Here is a 21,793-nt window from a genome sequence, read left to right on the forward strand (position 1 = left end):
GTATTGGACAAAATCAATCAATCAATAAAAATAAATAAATAAATAAACCAAGACAGGCCAGATGCCTTTTGAACAACTTTCTTTGAGATTGACCCATAATATTTCTATTGACTCATCATTATCACAAGTTAAAAATCACATATAAATGTATCTTTCTCTTTTATGTATGCTGAGAGCATATGCACCAAGACAAATTCCTTGTGTGTCCAGTCACACTTGGCCAATAAAATTCTATTCTATTCTATTCAAATGAATTTGTTTAGGTTCAGTTAAACACATCTAATTCTCTTTGAGCAACTCTCATCTTAGAAAATTTCTTTTTAGAATCTCAGATCAGTCTTTCACAATTTTCTTAGTTACTACTCAGTATATTCCTCAGCTATCTTGATCTCTGTTTTACAGATTTTATAACTCAAATTCAGTTTAATCAATTATTTTGTCATAATAGAATAGAATTTTATTGGCCAAGTGTGATTGGACACCCAAGGGATTTGTCTTGGTACATAGGTTCTCAGTGTGAAAATATAAGTTCATCAAGAATCAACAAGGTAGAACACTTGATGATAGCCGGATACAAATAAACAATCAAATCATATTAGGAACCAGTCAATATAAAATGTTTGTCTTTAGTAGATATCCTTAAAAATCTAACATGTGATTAAACAACAAACTCCATAGTTTATTCCCCTTGAGTCAACAGTCCAAAACATAAATTCAAAACTTTATCTATCTTGAAAGAATTATAGACTTTTCTTTTTGTGTTTGTCTCTATCCTATGCAATGTTGTATGATAGCTTGCTGGGTATACAAGTGATTGAGATGCGAAAATGGAGAGATACCTTTTAATTATGATCACCCTTGAAACATTTTAGTTCCCTTTAGTGGTATGTGCTTTTCCTCTTTTGTATTTTTGACAATCCAGAGTCACATTATTGGAGTTGGGCACTGCATAAAAGGTCTAAATAAATAATTTGCAAGTTGTGCTTTGACCAGCAGTATTGTGGTGATCCGAAGTGGTGCTAGGGTCTCCCAGGTGATAAAAGGGATCCTTTGTTAGTGTGATGAACATTTGGCTAGTACATAATAATGCAGATTTTCATGCTAAGGCAAAACTGGTACCTCATTGTGCCTTATTTCCTTCTAAAAGTATAATATCATTCAGAGCTTCACATTTAGTTGCTGCTGCTGCTGCTGCTGCTGCTGCTGATGATGATGATTATTATTATTATTATTATTATTATTATTTATTAGATTTGTATGCCGCTTAAAAAACAAAAACCAACCCACAGGACACACCAAGCAGTTTTGTGTAGTGATTAGGGCTTCAGGCTAGAAACTGAGACATTCTAGAATTCTAGTTCTACCTTAGGCACAAAGCTGGGTGATGATTTTGGGCCAGTCATTCTCTCAAGGAAGGAAGGAGGGAATGGTAAACCACTTCCAAAATCTCACCAAGAAAGGTGCAGGGACTTAACTAGGCCAGAGTCCCCAAACTTGGCAACTTTAAGATTTGTGGACTTCAACTCCCAGAATTCTCCAGCCAGCTAGGATGGCTGGAGAATTTTGGCAGTTTGAAGTCCACAAGTTGCCAAGTTTGAAGTTCTACCTGTACAGTGATACCTCATCTTACAAATGCCTCGTCATACAAACTTTTCGAGATACAAACCTGGGGTTTAAGATTTTTTTGCCTCTTCTTACAAACTATTTTCACCTTACAAACCCACCGCCGCTGCTGGAATGCCCCGCCTCCGGACTTCCGTTGCCAGCGAAGCTGGGATTCCCCTGAGGCTCCCCTCCATGGGAACCCCCACCTCTGGACTTCCATGTTTTTGTGATGCTGCAGGGGAATCCCAGCAGCGCAAAAACGGGCGCTTCGCTGGCAACGGAATTCCAGATGTGGGGTTTCCCAGCGAGGGGAGCCTCAGTGAAATCACAGCATCGCAAAAACACAGAGGTCTGGAGGTGGGGTTTTGAGGACTTTGGTGTTTTTGCAATGCTGCGATTTCACTGATGCTCCCTTCACTGGGAAACCCCACCTCCGGACTTCCATTGCCAGCAAAGCACCCGTTTTTGCACTGCTGGGATTCCCCTGCTGGGATTCCCCTGCAGCATTGCAAAAACACGGAAATCTGGAGGTGGGGTTCAAAAACGGGCGCTTCGGCTGGCAAAAGGGGTGAATTTTGAGCTTGCACGCATTAATCACTTTTCCATTGATTCCTATGGGAAACATTGTTTCGTCTTACAAACGTTTCATCTTAAGAACCTCGTCCCGGAACCAATTAAGTTTGTAAGACAAGGTATCACTGTACTAGGCAGTCACCAAGAGTCAAGACTGACTTGAAGGCAGCCATCCACTCACCCAGCACACACATGTAAACTGCTCAGAAAGGTAAAGCCATGAGAGTTGGGCTGAAGCCAGTTAATAACTAGATAGCAGAAAAGAGCTGCAGGGAACTCTCTGCTATCATCTTATATATTCAAAATATTCAAGGGTATGTCTTAATGGCTTTAATTGCAACTCCATCACTAAGTGCACCGTCATTAAGCAAAACATCACATGATTGCTCCACACTTGGCTTCTTCAATTTGACTTCCTTTTTGTAAAATAAATGATGACATGGTATAATATGTTATGTGATGTTGGTCATCTGAAGCTGTATTTTATCTAGCTTTAAGAACTGCTAAGGACCAGATGATTTTAATATGTCCTCAGACATATAGCCATAGAATTCAAATGGGGACAACTTTCTTTTTCACACGACTGTGTTTTGCTTTGGAAAGGAAAAGGACAATACGTGCTTTTATTCTTTTGTAAAAATTAAAAAGTATTTTTTATTTGTCAACTTTTAAAACTGCTACAAGCCATACGATCAGAACAGAGCTACACTCTACAATAAAATAAAATTAAAACCTACAGCATACAGTAATCATGGCTGAAAAATATTACAATTAATAACTTTGCATTCTTGCACTGGTCTCTCATTGAATGTCTCCGTCAATTCCAGTTCACGGAGAACTTGTGAGCCCTCGATCACCTGTCTAAAATAATAATTAAACAAAGAGACCCAAGTAAATCCTTGGAATTTATGTCAGTTGGATTGGTATTAAGCCATAGTTTAAGAGTACTGTTTGTTTGTTTGTTTGTTCGTTTGATATCTATGGCCAAGCATCTTAAAATACAACTCTAGGCTGCTCTTAGCAGCAATAAAATTAAAAGCCATATATGGTTTATAGAAAGAAAAACTAAAATGAACTAGAAAATCTGGTACCCCAGCCATCTTCTAGTATTCTGCAATAGTTACCCACTAGAAACATAGAAACATAGAAGACTAACGGCAGAAAAAGACCTCATGATCCATCTAGTCTGCCCTTATACTATTTCCTGTATTTTATCTTAGGATGGATATATGTTTATCCCAGGAATGTTTAAATTCAGTTACTGTGGATTTACCAAACATGTCTCTGGAAGTTTGTTCCAAGGATCTACTATTCTTTCAGTAAAATAATATTTTCTCATGTTGCTTTTGATCTTTCCCCCAACTAACTTCAGATTGTGTCCCCTTGTTTTTGTGTTCACTTTCCTATTAAAAACACTTTCCTCCTGGACCTTATTTAACCCTTTAACATATTTAAATGTTTCGATCATGTCCCCCCTTTTCCTTCTGTCCTCCAGACTTTACAGATTGAGTTCATTAAGTCTTTCCTGATACGTTTTATGCTTAAGACCTTCCACCATTCTTGTAGCCCGTCTTTGGACCCGTTAAATTTTGTCAATATCTTTTTGTAGGTGAGGTCTCCAGAACTGAACACAGTATTCCAAATGTGGTCTCACCAGCACTCTATATAGCGGGATCATAATCTCCTTCTTCCTGCTTGTTATACCTCTAGCTATGCAGCCAAGCATCCTACTTGCTTTCCCTACCGCCTGACTGCACTGTTCACCCATTTTGAGACTGTCAGAAATCACTACCCCTAAATCCTTCACTAGCACTTATCACTCTGCCCCAGTGCCTGGAAAAACAGCCAGTCCTGAAGATCTTCCAGGAAGCTAAAAAGATGTTTTGCCTGCTGGATTGTTGGGAGGATCCACAAGATAGAATAATGCAGTTACCACATTTCAGTGGATCTTCCCACTAATATTGCTTTGAGTTCCATGATAGAAGAAAGGTAGGAAAGAAACATTTTTAAAAAGAAAAAAAAAGAAAAGAAAAAAATGTTCCCATGTTTCATTTACAACATTTAAACTTGGGATAACCAGTGTGACATTTTACACATACCCAAAAGCCACATATTTGGTATCCAGATATGGTGCAGGTTGTAACGTGATATAGAATTGGGACCCGTTGGTGTGACGTCCTTTGTTGACCATTCCAAGAACCCCTCTCTTATCATGGCTAACTGCAAAATTTTCATCTAAAAACAGTACAATAAGCAATATATAGACGTGCTGTGCATATGTGGATATCTCTTTATCCCCATTGAATTAACCTGCACAAGTTTTAAAAAGTCTTGATTAGTCATTTTCATTAGTCATTAGTCATTTTCATTAGTTATTAGTCAGAGGTCATTTTCTAAGTCTTTCCAGTTCTTGCAAAAGAGGCTGAGAGGCTGTTGATTCCCTTTTAATAGCCCTCTTTCCCTGGTCCTTCATCACAATCAGCACCACAATACATAGTTCCCACTTTTTTCTGTATATTATTATTATTATGTCAGTATAACACAGCAAACGAGATCACTATGCTGGATGATGATGATGATGATGATGATTATTATTATTATTATTATTATTATTATTATTATTATTATTATTTACATTTGTATGCCACCCCTCTCCGAAGACCGAAGTATGGTTTTACTCCCCATTGGAGTGGAATTATAGTGCATGTAGACATGCCTTGTTTTTGCCGAGCATCTCTGAGATGTCTTCATTATGGACACCAGAAGGAGCAGTTTACCTCTCAGGTGACATGGATCAAATCATTTGATTTGGGGGGAGTTGGTTTGGCCCTAAACAGTTGGTTTGGCCCTAAATTCCTGCTTGGGAATGAAACCAGGTTTCTCTTTATTCTCTCCTTGGTTCCCTGCAAGTAAGGCTATAGGGTAAGCACTGTTCTCTATGGCCGACTAATTTACTTTTTCCAGTGTTATATTGGCTTGTCCACTAGCCTAAGTTCATTGTAATACCTATAATGCAGCCAGAAAACAGTATTGATCATTCCCAATTTTAGACAGAAAGATGAGGAATACCTATTATATAGAATTCACAAATCCACCTCAAAATCAAGCTGTCCACTATTCCATACCATGACAGTGGGTTGCTCTGTGGTTCCTAGGAAATACTCTATTCATGCTTATCAACCTCTTTTATATCTTTACCTCTCCTGATGATGATGGCCGAAAATCAAACACCTTGTGACCTATCGAGAATTTGGAATATATGAAACCTAAACTGCTTTTTGAATTTCTTGAGCTCAGTTATGAAGAAGTGGAAGTGGAAAGTGATTAAAGTAAGAGCTTTAATATCTCCATAACACTATTTTTACACTCTTTCTTTCAATTCTGTTTCTCTTAGAAGATAATTTTTTACATTTAGGATATAATCATAGCCTATGATATTTAGGAAATCTGTTATTTATGTAGGGCCAGCTTTGTTTAAGAAAATACTTCTACCTTCAAACACAGGTCCATGTATCGATTCGCCTCCATTTCCTCTTCCGCCATTTATATCTATGTACATTATGAAAAAATGTTATTTTTTTATATCAGAAAACAGAATTTTAAACGACACTGCTGTATATAATATTCTGATTTGTAATTTTTTTGTCTTTAAGCAAATTTAGGAAAAATATCAGAAAAAGAAACAAACAAAAGCACAAAATTATATGTAAATGAATATTTTACAGATTATCTATGGGTAATTATAATAGTTCTTACTGAAATGGTTGTCTAGAACTTTAATACATATACATGCTTGAGAAGCCTTTATAAATTTCATGACATTGGGAAGAGTTAGTTTAATGGTTATTATTAACAGATCCTGCACAATAGGGAACTCACAATATTACAGTTGTTGCTAAAATATATCTCTTGACATCTAGGATTGGTCATATTTGCTTCGGTTCCTGGGAAGCAAAATTCAGTAGCAGTCAGAGGACCACAAAATCCCATATTTTATTGTAAGAGAAAGCCCCAAACATCTTTATGTCAAATACATAATGAGTATTCTATATTTAGGCTTGTTTCTACCTGAATAAAAGGTTTCCATCCAGTTAAATTTATATTACATTTAAATTTTGTGTAAAAATTCCTTCACGTTTTGTTTTTCTTCCATGCTTTTTTTCAATCTACTGACATGTGATTATCTAAAAGTATAATTGTTATCTAAAGGTTTGGTTTTATTATGGTGATGGGGCAAAAGAACACTCTCACATGCTGTTGTGGTTAGCTCTGGCCCAGCTTCTGCCCCAAGGACTGTGGATGTGGGGGAGACATCCAGATGCCGCAGGCCTGCTTTGCTCCCGGTGGAATCTGCTGATGAAGGCTCCTCTGACCAAGAAGACATGAGTGACAGGGAGGAGGAGGTGTGTGGCAGACAGCTCAGAAGGAGACCAATTATCTAGCTCCTCCTTGGATTCGGAGCAAGAGTTAATGATACAGCCACGCATGCGGAGAGCGATGCATAGGTAACAACAACTGAGAGATTATTATCAAAGAAAATGAGGCCACCTGTGGTTGGGTGGGGCTGTGGTAATTAGGGAGGCTGCTATAAATACCAGCCTGTGGGTTTGGCCATTGTGGAGGATTATCTGATCGTTGTGTTTCGTGCCTGCCTTGCTGACTTTGACCTTTGTGTACTGATTTTTCCCCGCTTTGAAACTAAACCAGAGCAAAGTGTGTTTCACTTTGTGAAAGAAGAAGGACTGTGAATTGCCTCACAGATGCAAGCTAAGTATCTCAGAACTGATAAGGGACTTGTACAAATTACCAGTTTGTTTGGAGACGAGTGCTCTTTGCTATACAAAAAGAGGGCTTAGTTTATTTGGATTTTTGGTATAAAGAACATTGTTTTGAATTTTCAAACGTGTGTGTGTCTGAAATTTTATCTGTGAATTTTCGGGAGGATTCTACCAGAGACCTCGACAGAACACATGCTAGGTAGTATACCAAACCTGTCCCATACTTCACTCTGAACAAATTTCAGTACATACCTCCTCCTTGTATCCAGCCATTTTTTACAATGCGATGAAAAATTGAGTCCTTGTAAGTGAGTGCCAATCCAGACTCAGAGGTCCCTTTCTCTCCTGTACATAAACACTTGAAATTATGGCACGTTCTGGGGCAGATATCAGAATAGAGCTGAACAATAGAAGAATATGGAAATTTTCAGAAGCTCAGTTCCTGAGGCCAGTAGGAAAAGAAACATTACATTCATTTATGTGGATCACGATTAATTATGTATATTCCAGGTATTTTATCAAAGATTCTGATATCTTTTTAAAATGAGTGTTTTATCCTCACGAAAAAAGGCAATGCATTTTTAAATGGGAACAAAGAAACATGATTCAGAGATTGAGGTCTGAATGCTCCTACTGTTATCTGATCTATTATTTTATGGCGACATAGAATTATTTTTCTGCCTCAGTCCAACTGCTCATTATCATTTCACTCATCTCAGCCAACCAATAAAGCAATAAAGCTAACAGCCCTTGTCTATGATGTTGCTTCTCTTCTGGAACACCTGTCCCTTGCCAGCGGATTCTCCTGCCAATTTTTCAGCTATGTTTCAGGGGGCAATTAAATTCCTTTTCGCCTAAAGAGCTTTTGGATTAAGTTTTAAGAGAGGGATTGGACAGATTTAGTTTCCACGTTTAATGATAACTGATTAATTTGAGTATTTGCATGTTGCAATAGCATATTATACATTTACCATGAATCTCTTGGAAATGTTCACAAGGTCACAATGCAGAAATTCAATGTGTGTGCACCAGAGATGAAATGTTCCCAGTTTGCTCATGCCTGGAGAGAGCTAGTCGCAAAGGGAGCGTGAGGATCCGCCCATTTACCCGGATGCTGCCATTTGGGCTCTTTTACCCTCTGTACATGTGCAAAGTGTTCTGTACATGTGCATATGGTAAAATAATCCAAATGGCAGCATTTGGGCAGGTGGGCAGAGCCTTGTGCTCCCTTTGCGAGTGAACCAGGAGCATTTCACCCCTTGGTGTGGAGAGAGAGAGGGAGAGAGAGGGAGAGAGAGAGAGAGGAAGAGAGGGAGAGAGGGAGAGAGAGGGAAAGAGAGAGAGAGAGGGAGAGAGTGGGAGAGGGAGAGAGAGAGGGAGAGACTGGGAGAGGGAAAGAGAGAGAGAGGGAGAGAGGGGGAAAGAGAGAGAGAGGGAGAGAGGGGGAGAGAGAGGGGGAGAGGGAGAGAGAGAGAGAGAGAGAGGGACGGAGGGAGGCCACATTACAACTATACACCCATTAGTGGGCCTCAAAAAATATACTGCTCAAAAAAAATAAAGGGAACGCTCAATAACCCATCCTAGATCTGAATGAATGAAATATTCCCACTGAATACTTTGTTCTGTACAAAGTTGAATCTGCACAACAGCATGTGAAATTGATTGTCAATCAGTGTTGCTTCCTAAGTGGACAGTTTGATTTCACAGAAGTTTGACTTACTTGGAGTTACATTGTGTTGTTTAAGTGTTCCCTTTATTTTTTTGAGCAGGGTATTTTAAAATAAAACTGACTGACCAAATCAATATTTGACCAAGGCGAAGCCACAAAATTTAAATCTCAAGAGACCAGAAATGTTGTACACCCTGTTGCATTGTCACCCAAATAATTCTGATAAGCAGTCATTCTCCAACTTCTGTCCATGTTGTAATGTGTCATTGATCTCACATTAGGAACTGGACCCTAAGTGTTTAAGTAACAATTTTAAAACCTAAGTGTATTTGCTTCCATCTACAAGATAAAAAACAAGGATTGTTTGTCTTTTCCTTGGGCAACTTACCTCAAGGAGCAATTTTCCAATCGAAACTTCCTCAATTGCTATTTCCATGAAAACAAATATATGCTGCCAAGATAAAGAAACCAAACCCTGTGGTTAAAGTAGAACCCAGTGAATGAATCATTGGATAAAGATTGCTTCATTCTGACTCTTGAGTCATGCTTCAGAAGGTAAAGGGTCAAATTCCAGTAAGTAGTCAATTTCACCAGCATTTCTCTGAAGCTATGGCTTGTCAATATTTTATTGTTAGTTAGGAGATTTGATTAGTAATCATCAACTACACTTTTAAAGAACTCAGATATTGTACGGATGTGTCTGGAATACATTCCAGGGTACATGTTAATAGTAGAGGCTCAGGGTTCATCTTAGATCAAATGTGAACTGAGAATATACAGAACAATGTACAGTGGTACCTCATCATATGAACTTAATTGGTTCCAGGAGGAGGTTCGTAAGGTGAAAAGTTCGTAAGATGAAACAATGTTTCCCATAGGAATCAATGTAAAAGCAAATAATGCGTGCAAATCCTTCAGGAAAATCCCAAACTTTAGAAGGGAGGAGAACAGAGGGCAAGGAGGAGCAGCTAAAGGGGGCGGGTGGAAGAAGCAAGGCTAGGCTAAAGGGTGAGTGGGAAGGAAGAAAGGCAAGGGGGGCGCCCCTCCCTTTTCTTTCTTCAAAAGACACCGTTTCAGTTCCTTTGCAAGCACGTTGTTCTCTGCAAAATTTCCCCCCCCCAAACTGCCCCTCCCTCCTCCCTTTTCTTTCTTAAAAAGATACCGTTTCAGTTCCTTTGCAAGCAGGTTGTTCTCTGCAAACTTTTTCCTCTCCCAAGCTGCCCCTCCCTCCTCCCTTTTCTTTCTTAAAAAGACACCCTTTCAGTTCCTTTGCAAGCACGTTGTTCTCTGCAAAATGTTTCCTACTCCAAGTAGCCCCTCCCTTTTCTTTCTTCAAAAAAGAGGGGGGAAAGAAACCCCTTCATCCCAGCAGCAGCTGCTTGGGTTCGTAAGGTGAAAATAGTTCGGAAGAAGAGGCAAAAAAATCTTAAACACCGGGTTCGTATCTTGAAAAGTTCGTTAGAAGAGGCGTTCATAAGATGAGGTACCACTGTATCTGTGAAATTTAAGCAAGGAGATGAGATTTACATTAGGTAGGCAATTCCTAGTCATCCCCAAGTTCTCCACTTCTTCATTGTTACTGAACCTCTGCTGGGAAGGGTGCACCCAGGGGTGGGCAGCAGGCAGGACGGGGTGGAAAGCAATTCCACTGGCGGAAATGAAGCTGTGTGCCCAGCTCCAGCTGACTATCCCATCCTCTTCCTCCTTCTCGGAAAGCGGCAGGGAGACCAGCACCCACAGGAGTTGCAGGGGGCCCATTCCCTCCCCCCTCTTTTCTCAACAGCTGATTTATTTTATTTATTTTATTACTTAGATTTGTATGCCGCCCCTCTCCGAAGACTCGGGGCGGCACCCGTTCGCCTAGCTACCCAGCCTGAGGCAGGGGGCGACCCAGGAAGGAGAGTGTGGGAAACACTAAGCAAATTGTCCACCCCAGAGAGCGACACTGGTGAGGTTGTAAGTCGAGGACTTAACAGTTCACTTGAACAATGATGATCGGCCAAGCCACTCCCACCTAGTCACATGGCTGGCAAGCCACTCCTACCCAGTCACACAACCATCAAGCCACACCCACAAAATAAGCCACACCCACAGTGTGGCAGTAAAAATTTTGGCTGCCCATTACTGGGTGCATCAAAGCTTTAGAAAGGGTTCTATGAAGGACTAGATGGAGCTCAGTGAAGTAAATGGATAGTTTTGGATAGGGAAGTAGGTGGTGTATAAATTTAGTGATAAATAAAAACTGAATGGAATGAAAATCACCACATAAACCAGGATATTGAAAATACACGCGCCACAGTTGAAATTGTCTGAAGGCAACAATGTATTTTTTTAAACGTATGTATTAATGTAAATTAGAGAAAATGGTACCGAAAATATGTTTTTTTTTAAAAAACCACCTTCCTTTTTGAATGATTAGAATAAAATTATTTCCAGCTTCATTATACCACTTCTATTTTAGCGGTGTTAAGCCTGAGATCAAAACAGTTTTTACAAGATAAACTGAACTTTTAGTGAGTGATCTCCTGTATCCTACAAGCCATTTTTCAGATTATGGGAGCAGACTTTTGTTTGTGACCTTTTGAGATCATTTTATTCCCAAAATGGACTGAGAATGTAGTCGATTCAACAAGCCTTTTAAGGTAAAGTGCCAAACATTTATTTCCCATCCCAGATCTGAGCTACACCAAAACTTTTATATCATGTACATTGTCAATTTTTGCATTAGCAGCATTCCAGACACTTCACCCTTATTAAACACTTGGCTTGATTTCGCAGAAAACTTTCACATGTGACATGGATATACTAGAATCTTTATGCTAGTTAAGCCCTAAACTAAATTATTTGTTTACTCACAGCTGTGCAAGGAATTCACAGCCTTCAGATGCAGCTATGCTGCAACTTGTAGGCTTTTTGTTCTTCTGAATTCCTGATATTGGCCAGTGTCATATGGCCTAAAGCAGTGTTTCCCAACCTTGGCAACTTGAAGATATCTGGACTTCAACTCCCAGAATTCCCTAGCCAGCATTTGCTGGCTGGGGAATTCTGGGAGTTGAAGTCCAGATACCTTCAAGTTGCCAAGGTTGGGAAACACTGGCCTGGAGAAGCAGCTGAAAGATGTTAATAGGAGAGTTGTTATTTGCCTTGGAACTGCTGGTTCCTCCAAGCTCAGCCCTTACAAGCATTCAGACTGTGCTCTGAACCTGAGGTCTGCAACCTTGATAATTTTAATCCTGGAGGACTTCAGCTAAGCTGGCTGGGGAATTCTGGGAGTTTAAATGCTCCAGGCTTAAAGTTTATTTTTGCTGATATGTGAACATTTCGACAGAAAAACAACCATATCTATATCTATACATCTATATATCTATATCTACATCACCTTTCGGCTGTGGTGAGGAGGGCGTTTACCCAGGTTCGCCTGGTGCACCAGTTGCGGCTCTATTTGGACAGGGAGTCCCTGCTCACAGTCGCTCATGCCCTTATCACCTCAAGGTTCGACTACTGCAATGCTCTCTACATGGGGCTGCCTCTGAAGAGTGTTCGGAAACTCCAGATCGTGCAGAATGCGGCCGCGCAAGGAGTCATGGGTCTTCCCAGATAAACCCATGTTTCATCAACACTCTGTGGCCTACATTGGTTGCTGATTAGTTTCTGGACACAATTCAAAGTGTTGGTGATGACCTATAAAGCCCTACATGGCATTGGACCAGAATACTTACAGGACCGCCTTCTGCCACATACATCCCAGCGGTCAATTAGGTCCCACAGAGTTGGCCTTCTCCAGGTCCCGTCAACCAAACAATGTCATCTGGTTGGGGCTAGGGGAAGAGCCTTCTCTGTGGCGACCCCAGCCCTCTCAAATCAATTCCCCCTGGAGATTCGAACTGCTCCCACCCTCCTTGCCTTTCGCAAGAACTTGAAGATCTATCTATGTTGCCAGGCATGGGGTAACTAATGTATCCCCTTTTCTGACCATTAAAGTTATGAGTGGATATGATTGTGTAGTATCGATTGTTTTTAAGATAATGGGTTTTAGTTACAGTTTTAATTATTAGATTTGTTCTATATTGTTTTATTGTTGTTGTGAGCTGCCCCGGGTTTTCAGAGAGAGGCGGCATACAAGTTTAATAAATTATTATTATTATTATTATTATTATTATTATTATTATTATTATCTACATCTACATCTACATCTATCTATATCTATATACAGTGATCCCTCTATTATCGCGAGGGTTCCGTTCCCAGACCCCTTGCGATAATCGATTTTTCGCAATGTAGGGTTGCGGAAGTAAAAACACCATCTGCGCATGCGCGCCCTTTTTCCCATGGCCGCGCATGCGCAGATGGTGGAGTTTGCGTTCCCCGCCGCCCACGCAAAGGGGAAACCCCGATTTGGCTCCTTGCTGCTGCTGCGCTACCGAGCAGATCAGCTGTTGGGCGGCCGAAGGAACCTTCCCTGGGTCTTCCCCTCTTGCTGGCGGGCGGACGAGCGGCGGGCATCAGCGAGGAGCCGGGGTTTCCCCTTTGCGTGGGCGGCCGGGAAGACCCAGGTTGGGGGTTTGGGGGGGTGCTGGGAAGCCCCCCATGCCGGCGGCGACCTTTTAAAACAGCCGCGCGGCTTCCCAGCTGAGTCCTGAAGCCAAACGCCAAAGGCAAACTTCCGCGTTTGGCTTCAGGACTCAGCTGGGAAGCCGCGCGGCTGTTTTAAAAGGTCGCCGCCGGCATGGGGGGCTTCCCAGCACCCCCCCGAACCCCCAACCCGGGTTTGGGGGGTGCTGGGAAGCTCCCCATGCTGGCGGCGACCTTTTAAAACAGCCGCGCGGCTTCCCAACTGAGTCCTAAAGCCAAACGCGGAAGTTTGCCTTTGGCATTTGGCTTTAGGACTCAGTTGGGAAGCCGCACGGCTGTTTTAAAAGGTCGCCGCCGGCATGGGGGGCTTCCCAGCACCCCCCCGAACCCCCAACCCGGGTTTGGGGGGGTGCTGGGAAGCCCCCCATGCCGGCGGCGACCTTTTAAAACAGCCGCGCGGCTTCCCAACTGAGTCCTGAAGCCAAACGCGGAAGTTCGCCTTTGGCGTTTGGCTTCAGGACTCAGCTGGGAAGCGGCGCGGCTGTTTTAAAAGGTCGCCGCCGGCATGGGGGGCTTCCCAGCACCCCCCCGAACCCCCAACCCGGGTTTGGGGGGTGCTGGGAAGCCCCCCATGCCGGCGGCGACCTTTTAAAACAGCCGCGCGGCTTCCCAACTGAGTCCTGAAGCCAAACGCGGAAGTTCGCCTTTGGCGTTTGGCTTCAGGACTCAGTTGGGAAGCCGCGTGGCTGTTTTAAAAGGTCGCCGCCAGCATGGGGGGCTTCCCAGCACCCCCCCGAACCCCCAACCCGGGTTTGGGGGGGTGCTGGGAAGCCCCCCATGCCGGCGGCGACCTTTTAAAACAGCCGCGCCGCTTCCCAGCTGACTCCCGAAGCCAAACGCGGAAGTGGTTTTTTTTTTTAATTAATATTTTTTTTAAAATCGCGATATAGCGTTTCGCGAAGATCGAGATCACGAAACTCGGGGGATCACTGTATAGGAAAACTAAGTAAGTATTACTGGCTTGAGTCATGCAGCCAGTGATGGCCCTGGGGTTACAAGCTGGCTTACCATGGCTTCAGCATCACTGACAATGAAATATACTATGGCCTCCCACATAGATGCATTCAATATTTCAATTTTAAAAGGATGCTGCTATAGCCTTGCTAGCAATCCTAGCAATTCATTTTAGATTATTTGTGAGAATTGTTTGGATTTTCCTGGAGGGTGGGATTTTGGACAGCCATAAATATCAGAAGTTATTTTTGGTGTTGCTCTGTAATGCATGATACCAAGAAACGAGGGATTTAAATCTCTGATTTTAAGGTAGTGTTTAGTAAGGTTTATGTGATTTAAATGTCACAAAAATAAAGACTGGAGCAAAACAAAAAAGGGAGAAATCTATTAATTGAAATTCTAATGGTTACTGTTAATTTTCCAAAGACTTTTCAGCTTTATAAAATGAAAAAAATGAATTTCATAGGGTTTTATGCAGTGGTGGGTGGAAAAATACTTTGCCACTGGTTTGTGTGCATGCTTGCACAGAAGCATCTTGGGCGGGTGGGCGGAGTCTTCCATTGCTGGCGCTACCAATTCTAAAAACTGGTCCGAACCAAGAGCAACCCACCGCTGGTTTTATGTAAACTACAAATATCGTATAGCCATCAATGATACTTCTTAAAACCCAAATGTCACCTTTTTGGCTTTTAAGTATTTTGTGAGGAAATCTGATGTAATTGCTTCATAAAGTGCTGTAGGCTTAAAGTCTTTATACTCCCAAACATCATAAGCCCACTTCAACAGCATTTTCTCATCTCCAAGAAGCTGGCCGTTAATAAAACACATCACATTGGATGGATATGCCCATGCTTCACCTCTCAGTTCCTGCGATAAGAAAACAAAGTGGCAATATTAAGGATACACCTATCATATAAAATCACTAAGCATTTTACATTGATGATAAAATTAAGAATAGATCTGAAAAGTTAATGATAAGTTTTTGCTAAAAGATTCAAGTTTGAAAGCATTATAAGTTGATCAGGATTTGCTATTTATCATTTAATTTCTAGCCCCTCTTTCTGTTTCTTTAACTGCAGATTCACTGGTCAATGCATCATACTAAGACATAAATTGTTCTTTCTGGCGCGTTTTATTGTGCTTACAACAAAGCACAGAATAAGGCGTTTGTCAATTGTGGTTTATTCAACAAATCATAATTTAATATAATATGGGATACTGTTAAACCTCAAACCACTTCTCCTTAATTTAGGCTAATTTGTCCTAATTTGGAAATAGAAGTCACACAATCAGAAATTAGACAATTATACTTTAGTCCCATGTTGTACAAACCAATCAGTGTAATTACTTTGCAGTTCAACTTTGAAACTGGAATAATAAAACTATAATATTAACTATAGATAAGCATATAGTAAAAATATAGCCAGAAATTAAAATATACCTTCCTTTTTTCTTGTAGATATTCATCCCATGCAAACTGCAATAAAGGAACTACTTTAGGCTCAGCTATCTTGGTGGGGAAATTTCTCCTAAGGGTCTAAATATGAAGAGAAGAGTTTTAAAGACTGAGATATGTTTTATATTTTATAAAGGTGCTTCTAAAATACACATAACCATTATAACCATGTCACCAATCATATAAGTTACTTAAGTAACAATATTTTGAAATTGCCTATGAGAGAGGAATTTATACAACTCTACTTGCATGTCATATGTCGTGATAATGATGTCAATTTCTTCTGCATTTATTATTCAAGAGTAAAATGGCTAAAAACGGTTTAAGCAACGGAGTAGTAGCAATGAGACTTGCAAGTCAAGACATTTGTGTTTCATCAAGCATCAGTTCAACTAAATGGTCCTTAGTGAGCTTCTATCTCTCTCAACAATATATTTCATTGTATCTCATAATCTAGGAAGTACCGGTATGTCAATGAACTGACAGATATTTATGATGTAGCATCAGAACGTATCTGAATAAAGATCAATAAGCTTTCACAGAAAAATCTATTCTTGGGAATTAGTAATAAATGTCAAATTTTAATTGCTTTCCTTTGGGTTAGCCATTTTGTTCATAGTAGCTCTCCTCCATCCCTACTTCCTTTTCCTTGTAGCCCTCCCAACTCTTTAAAGGAGAGAGCATTTAGATTTTAGATTTATATACCACTTCTCAGTGTTTTATAGCCCTCTCTAAATGGTTTACAGAGAATCAGCATATTGCCCCAACAATCTGGGTCCTCATATTACAGACCTTGGAAGGATGGAAGGCTGAGTCAACCTTGAGCCTACTGAGATTCGATCTGCCAAACTGCTCATAGCAGTTGATCAGCAGAAGTAGCTTGCAGTACTGCACTCTAACCACTGTGCCAACGAGGCTCACTATAAGATGAAAGTTATAAGATTGATACCTCTTCCACAGTCAATGAAGAAGGCATTCCCTCAGTGGGTTTAATTGGTTAACACCCTTTTAATCTACCCATCTAATTAATTTTTGGTTTTTCATAATAATGTGTGAGTTGACATGAAGTGGCCTAGGAGAAACAGCTTTCATATGGCTGCTTGAATACTAAGAATAAATATTTACCTTTTGAGTATTTTTTGTACAGATGTACAGGTAAAACTGGAAAAAATTAGAATATTGTGCAAAAGTTCATTTATTTCAGTAATGCAAGTTGAAAGGTGAAACGTAATATATGAGAGAGGCTCATTACCTGCAAAGCAAGATAGTTCAAACCGTAATTTGCCATAATTGTGGTGATTGCAATACAGCTCCACCATCTTAGAAAATTAGAATATTACATGCGATTAATAGAACAAGGATTGTACATAGGACAATATTGGACCTCTGAAAAGTATAAGCATGCATATGTACTCAGTACTTGGTTTGGGCCCATTTTGCAGAAATTACTGCCTCAATGTGGTGTTATGGAAGACCAGGATGCTTCAATAGCAGTCTTCAGCTCTTCTGCATTGTTCGGTCTGATGTCTCTCATCTTTCTCTTGCCAGTGCCCCATAGATTCTCTATGAGATTCGGGTCTGGCTAGTTTGCTGGTCAATTAAGCACAGTAATCTCATGGCCATTGAACTAGGTTTTGGTGCTTTTGGCAGTGCGGGCAGGTGCCAAGCCCTGCTGGAAAATTGAAGTCAGCATCCCCATAAAGCTCGTCTGCAGAAGGAAGCATGAAGTGCTCCAAAATCTCCTGATAGACAGTTGCATTGACCCTGGACTTAATGAAGCACAGTGGGCCAATACCAGCAGATGGCATGGTTCCCCAAATCAATACAGACTGTGGAAACTTCACACTGGACTTCAAGCAACTTGCTGTGTGTGCCTCTCCATTCTTCCTCCATGCTCTGGGTCCTTGGTTTCCAAATGAGATGCAAAACTTTCCACAATCTATGGGGCATTGCCAAGAGAAAGATGGGAGACATGAGACTGAACAGTGCAGAAGAGCTAAAGGCCGCTACTGAAGCATCCTGGTCTTCCATAACACCTCAGCAGTGCCACAGGCTGATAGTTTCCATGCCACACCGCATCGAGGCAGTAATTTTTTATTTTTATTTATTTTATTTATTTAGTCCAATACATAATACACATTGAAGAGAAGAGATATGTAATAATATAAATAAATAAAAGAATAGAAGAAAAGATATAAAAGTATAGGTAAACATATTTGAAAGGAAGAAAAGATAAATGAGATAAGGAGAGACAATTGGACAGGGGACGGAAGGCACACTGGTGCACTTATGCACGCCCCTTACTGACCTCTAAGGAACCTGGAGAGGTCAATCGTGGATAGTCTAAAGGAAAAATGTTGGGGGTTAGGGGTTGACACTACTGAGTCAGGTAATGAGTTCCACGCTTCAAAAAAGAGGCCCAACCCAAGTTCTGAATACATATGCATGCTTATACTTTTCAGAGGTGCGATAATGAGTCTCTCTCATTACCTTTTACCTTTTAAGTTGCATTACTGAAATAAATAAACTTTTGGATGATATTCTAATTTTTTGAGTTTCACCTGTAATTCCCTCCTAGACTGACATTCTCCACATCTCTACATCTGCAGAGATTTCCAACTAAACATCTGAACTAAACATTTGAAAAAAGTCAAGTTGGGGATAGTTTTTCTCCACCATGAAAGAAATGACAGTTTTATTTCTACCTAACTGAAAGAAATTTATCTTATACTTATTTATTTTATAAGTTCATTAGCTGCTACAAAAGGCAGGAGGGACATAGGAATGGGCAGTTTATCAGGGGCATTATTTTTGCAAAGTTACAAAACTTAAAAAATCCTATCTCATAACTGCGTACTGACAGAATTGAAGGTAGAATCATAGGCCTGGAAGAAACCTCAGAGGTCTTCTAGTCCAGCCTTATCAAGGCAAGACATCTTACATCATCCTGGTCAAATGGTTGTCCAGTCTATTTTGGAAAACCTCAAGGGATCGACCACTTACAACCAGTGTTCCCTCTAATTTTTTTGGGGGGGGGGCGCGGAAAAGTATAGTGTCTGAGCAGCAGTCCCTTCGGGACTGGGCAGCACTCTTTCCCTCTCGGCTTCTGGGCAGGTTTGAAAAACTCTGAGTTGATGATGATTTTTAAGTGAGCCATTGCTCACTGCTCAGCTTAGAGGGAACTATGCTTACAACTCCAGGAGGCAAACTATTCCATTGATCAACTGTTCTGTCAGAACATTTCTCCTTTTAGTTGGATCTCTCTTTAACTAACTTTCCATCCATTACTTCTTATACCACATTTAAATCTTGAGCTCAACCGACAATTCTGTTCTGCAATGCTGCCACGTTTGCGGTCTGAAGAGCTCAGGGGCAACATTATCAACACAAAGAGCAACGAGGGAAAGGGAAGCAGTCCCCCAAGATGTGAGCAGTGGATCTATCGCAAGAAGAAGCTGGGCCCTGGGAATTACCTCCATTGCGTGTGCTGCCATGTGAAAGGATGGCTCGGTGAGCAGGCCCACCACCTCCACTTCTTGAAGCTTTATGTTCTGAATACATGGGTCCGGAGCACACGGGTTCTTCGGCCACATTGCCCACAAAGTTGTTTCCTCTTCTCTTCGCTTTTCAGCCGCCTCACTTCTTCTCAAGCAGCAGCAGGAGAAAAATCAACAGAAAGCCCTCGCCATGGCAACTCCAATCAGGCGCTACCATTCTCTCCAGCTTGGACTTCTGCCAGCCAGGAATTGATTGTCAGTAGACTTTCCCTTTATGCCAGTGTTTCCCAACCTTGGCAACTTGAAGATATTTGGACTTCAACTCCCAGAATTCCCCAGCCAGCATGCTGGCTGGGGAATTCTGGGAGTTGAAGTCCAGATATCTTCAAGTTGCCAAGGTTGGGAAACACTGCTTTATGCAACATTTATTTATTTATTTGTTTGTTTGTTTGTCCAATACACAATGAGGGTTTCAGTGGGTATATATCTATATTCACATAATAAAATACATGATGAAGGTTATAGAGGAGATACCCATAGTAAAATATATCTAAGAAATAATAGAAAAGAAGGTAATAGAACATATCAATGAAAGAATAGAATAAGAGATATAGGAATAGAAGAAAGGAATAGGAGATATAGGAGAGCAATAGGACAGGGGACGGAAGGCATTCTAGTGCACTTCTACTCGCCCTTTACTGACCTCTTAGGAATGTGGATAGGTCAACCGTAGATAATCTAAGGGTAAAGTGTTGGGGGTTTGGGGATGACACTATGGAGTCCGGTAATGAGTTCCATGCTTCGACAACTCGGTGACTGAAGTCATATTTTTTACAGTCAAGTTTGGAGCGGTTAATATTAAGTTTAAATCTGTTGTGTGCTCTTGTGTTGTTGTGGTTGAAGCTGAAGTAGTCGCCGACAGGCAGGACGTTGCAGCATATGATCTTGTGGGCAATACTTAGATCTTGTTTAAGGCGTCTTAGTTCTAAACTTTCTAGGCCCAAGATTGAAAAAAACTGACTCAACTGGTCAGTTTGGAGGCACATTTAAATCTGACAACTAGTTCTTACTATCCACCCCAAAATGTTGATTTTCCAATGAACACGAAATAGTGATGTGTTGGCTCAGTGAACAGGTTGAGTTGTGATTATTTATTTATTAGATTTGTATGCCGTCCCTCTCCGTAGACTCGGGGCGGCTCACAACAATAATAAAACAGTGTACAATGAACAAATCTAGTAATTTTTTAAAAAATATCTAAAAACCCCATTATTTAAAAACATACAACACAAGCATACCATGCATAAAACTATATAAGCCTGGGGGAGATGTCTCAATTCCCCCATGCCTGACGGCAGAGGTGGGTTTGAACCCCTTTGGATACTCCACTGAGAAGAAACCAACATTAATACTTTTCTTGCCTATACATTTGTGTTTTTCAGGAAATTATTTAAATAGTACATATTGATTAGTGATGCCTTGTAGGATTAATTTACACAGATGACAATAACATCTGATTAAAATCTCGATAATAACAAAGTCCTTTTGGGTTGGTGATGGGTTTTGCCAAAGGCCAATTTCTTTGTTCTTTGATTAGTTAAACCGATTAATTCTTGCCGTATTTAACCTCTGCTGATAGGAACATCATGGATTGTCACATACATAAGGACAGAGCTGAAAGTTAATAATTGAGAAAACATGATAACCTTATTATGTATTTAATTATGTTATATACCCAAATTAGGCCAATCATTGACTGCATGTGATTATGAAATGACACATTGCTTTATGAGTTTAGTCGACTTGACAAATAGTCTGGGATAATGAAATACTAGAATACAGGCTCAATAATTTTTTCATAGGCCCAGCACCCATTGTTACATTTAAGTAAGGAACTAATATTTGGAAAGGCACCACTTCTCCAGTGTAGCATATACAGGAACAAAATATCTTATATACTGTACTCTCAAATAAGCTGAATCACGTTTTTCATGGTATTTTTGGAGATCTGCTTATCTACAGATAGGTTTATCAGTGGGTATATATAGGGTATATGGGTAAACTTTTTTATTTTAAATACTTTTTAAAATATTAACGTAAATACTGGCAGATAAGCCAAACCCAATTTTTAAGGTGCATTGTGGCACCTCAAATTCCGGTAGTCCTCAACTTACAACCACACTTGAGCCCAAAATGTATGTGGCTGAGTGAGACATTTGTTAAGTGAGTTTTGCTTCATTTTACCACCTTTCTTACCACAATTGTTAAGTGATTCACTGCAGTTGTTAAATTAACAACACAGTTAAGTGAAACTGGATTCCCTATTGGCCCTGTCAGGTCACAAACGGTGATCACATGACCCCAGGACACTGCATGAGTCAGTTGCCAAGCATCTGGATTTAATCACATGACCATGGGGATTCTGCAATGTGAAAAACAGTGGTCATTAATTCAGTGCCATTGTAACTTTAGTCACTAAATGAATTGTTGTAAACCAAGGACTACCTATATAATAATAAGATTGCAATATTTCTCCTGTATGGACTGACAACTGTTTGCCATCTCTACTACTTCTGTTGCAACTTCTCATATACTATTTCGTTGTGATCTTGAAATATGCTTGGCTCAT

At 40.5% G+C, this 21,793-nt stretch overlaps 1 protein-coding gene across 2 annotated transcripts; it reads right to left on the reverse strand.

Annotated features, from left to right (window-relative positions):
• Nucleotides 1–2,799: 2,799 nt before the first annotated feature.
• PPIL6 (peptidylprolyl isomerase like 6) lies at nt 2,800–19,349 on the reverse strand. 2 transcript variants are annotated; one of them, XM_070733329.1, is made up of 8 exons: nt 19,141–19,349; nt 15,653–15,748; nt 14,890–15,078; nt 9,014–9,076; nt 7,209–7,356; nt 5,671–5,727; nt 4,278–4,413; nt 2,800–3,039 (listed from the first exon to the last, which is right to left on the reverse strand). In XM_070733329.1, exons 1-8 carry the CDS (start codon nt 19,258–19,260, stop codon nt 2,928–2,930), a joined length of 921 nt encoding a protein of 306 aa, XP_070589430.1. In that variant the 5' UTR covers nt 19,261–19,349; the 3' UTR covers nt 2,800–2,927. The 2 variants fall into 2 exon arrangements, with proteins under 2 accessions (XP_070589430.1, XP_070589431.1); XM_070733330.1 differs by lacking the exon at nt 9,014–9,076 and having other exon boundaries at nt 19,141–19,329.
• Nucleotides 19,350–21,793: the final 2,444 nt, after the last annotated feature.

The sequence above is a fragment of the Erythrolamprus reginae genome, chromosome 1 (assembly GCF_031021105.1).
Source record: "Erythrolamprus reginae isolate rEryReg1 chromosome 1, rEryReg1.hap1, whole genome shotgun sequence".
NCBI lineage: Eukaryota > Metazoa > Chordata > Lepidosauria > Squamata > Dipsadidae > Erythrolamprus > Erythrolamprus reginae.

Bases quoted from the DNA above. Each gene is read 5' to 3' on its own strand.
- PPIL6 (XM_070733329.1), bottom strand. From the start codon at position 19,260: ATGTGGCCGAAGAACCCGTGTGCTCCGGACCCATGTATTCAGAACATA. The intron at 9,077-14,889 runs GTGACATTTGGG...TTATCTTGGCAG, and splicing joins AATACTTAAAAGCCAAAAAG to CATATATTTGTTTTCATGGA. The intron at 4,414-5,670 runs GTAGAAGTATTT...TACTGTTTTTAG, and splicing joins ACATGGACCTGTGTTTGAAG to ATGAAAATTTTGCAGTTAGC.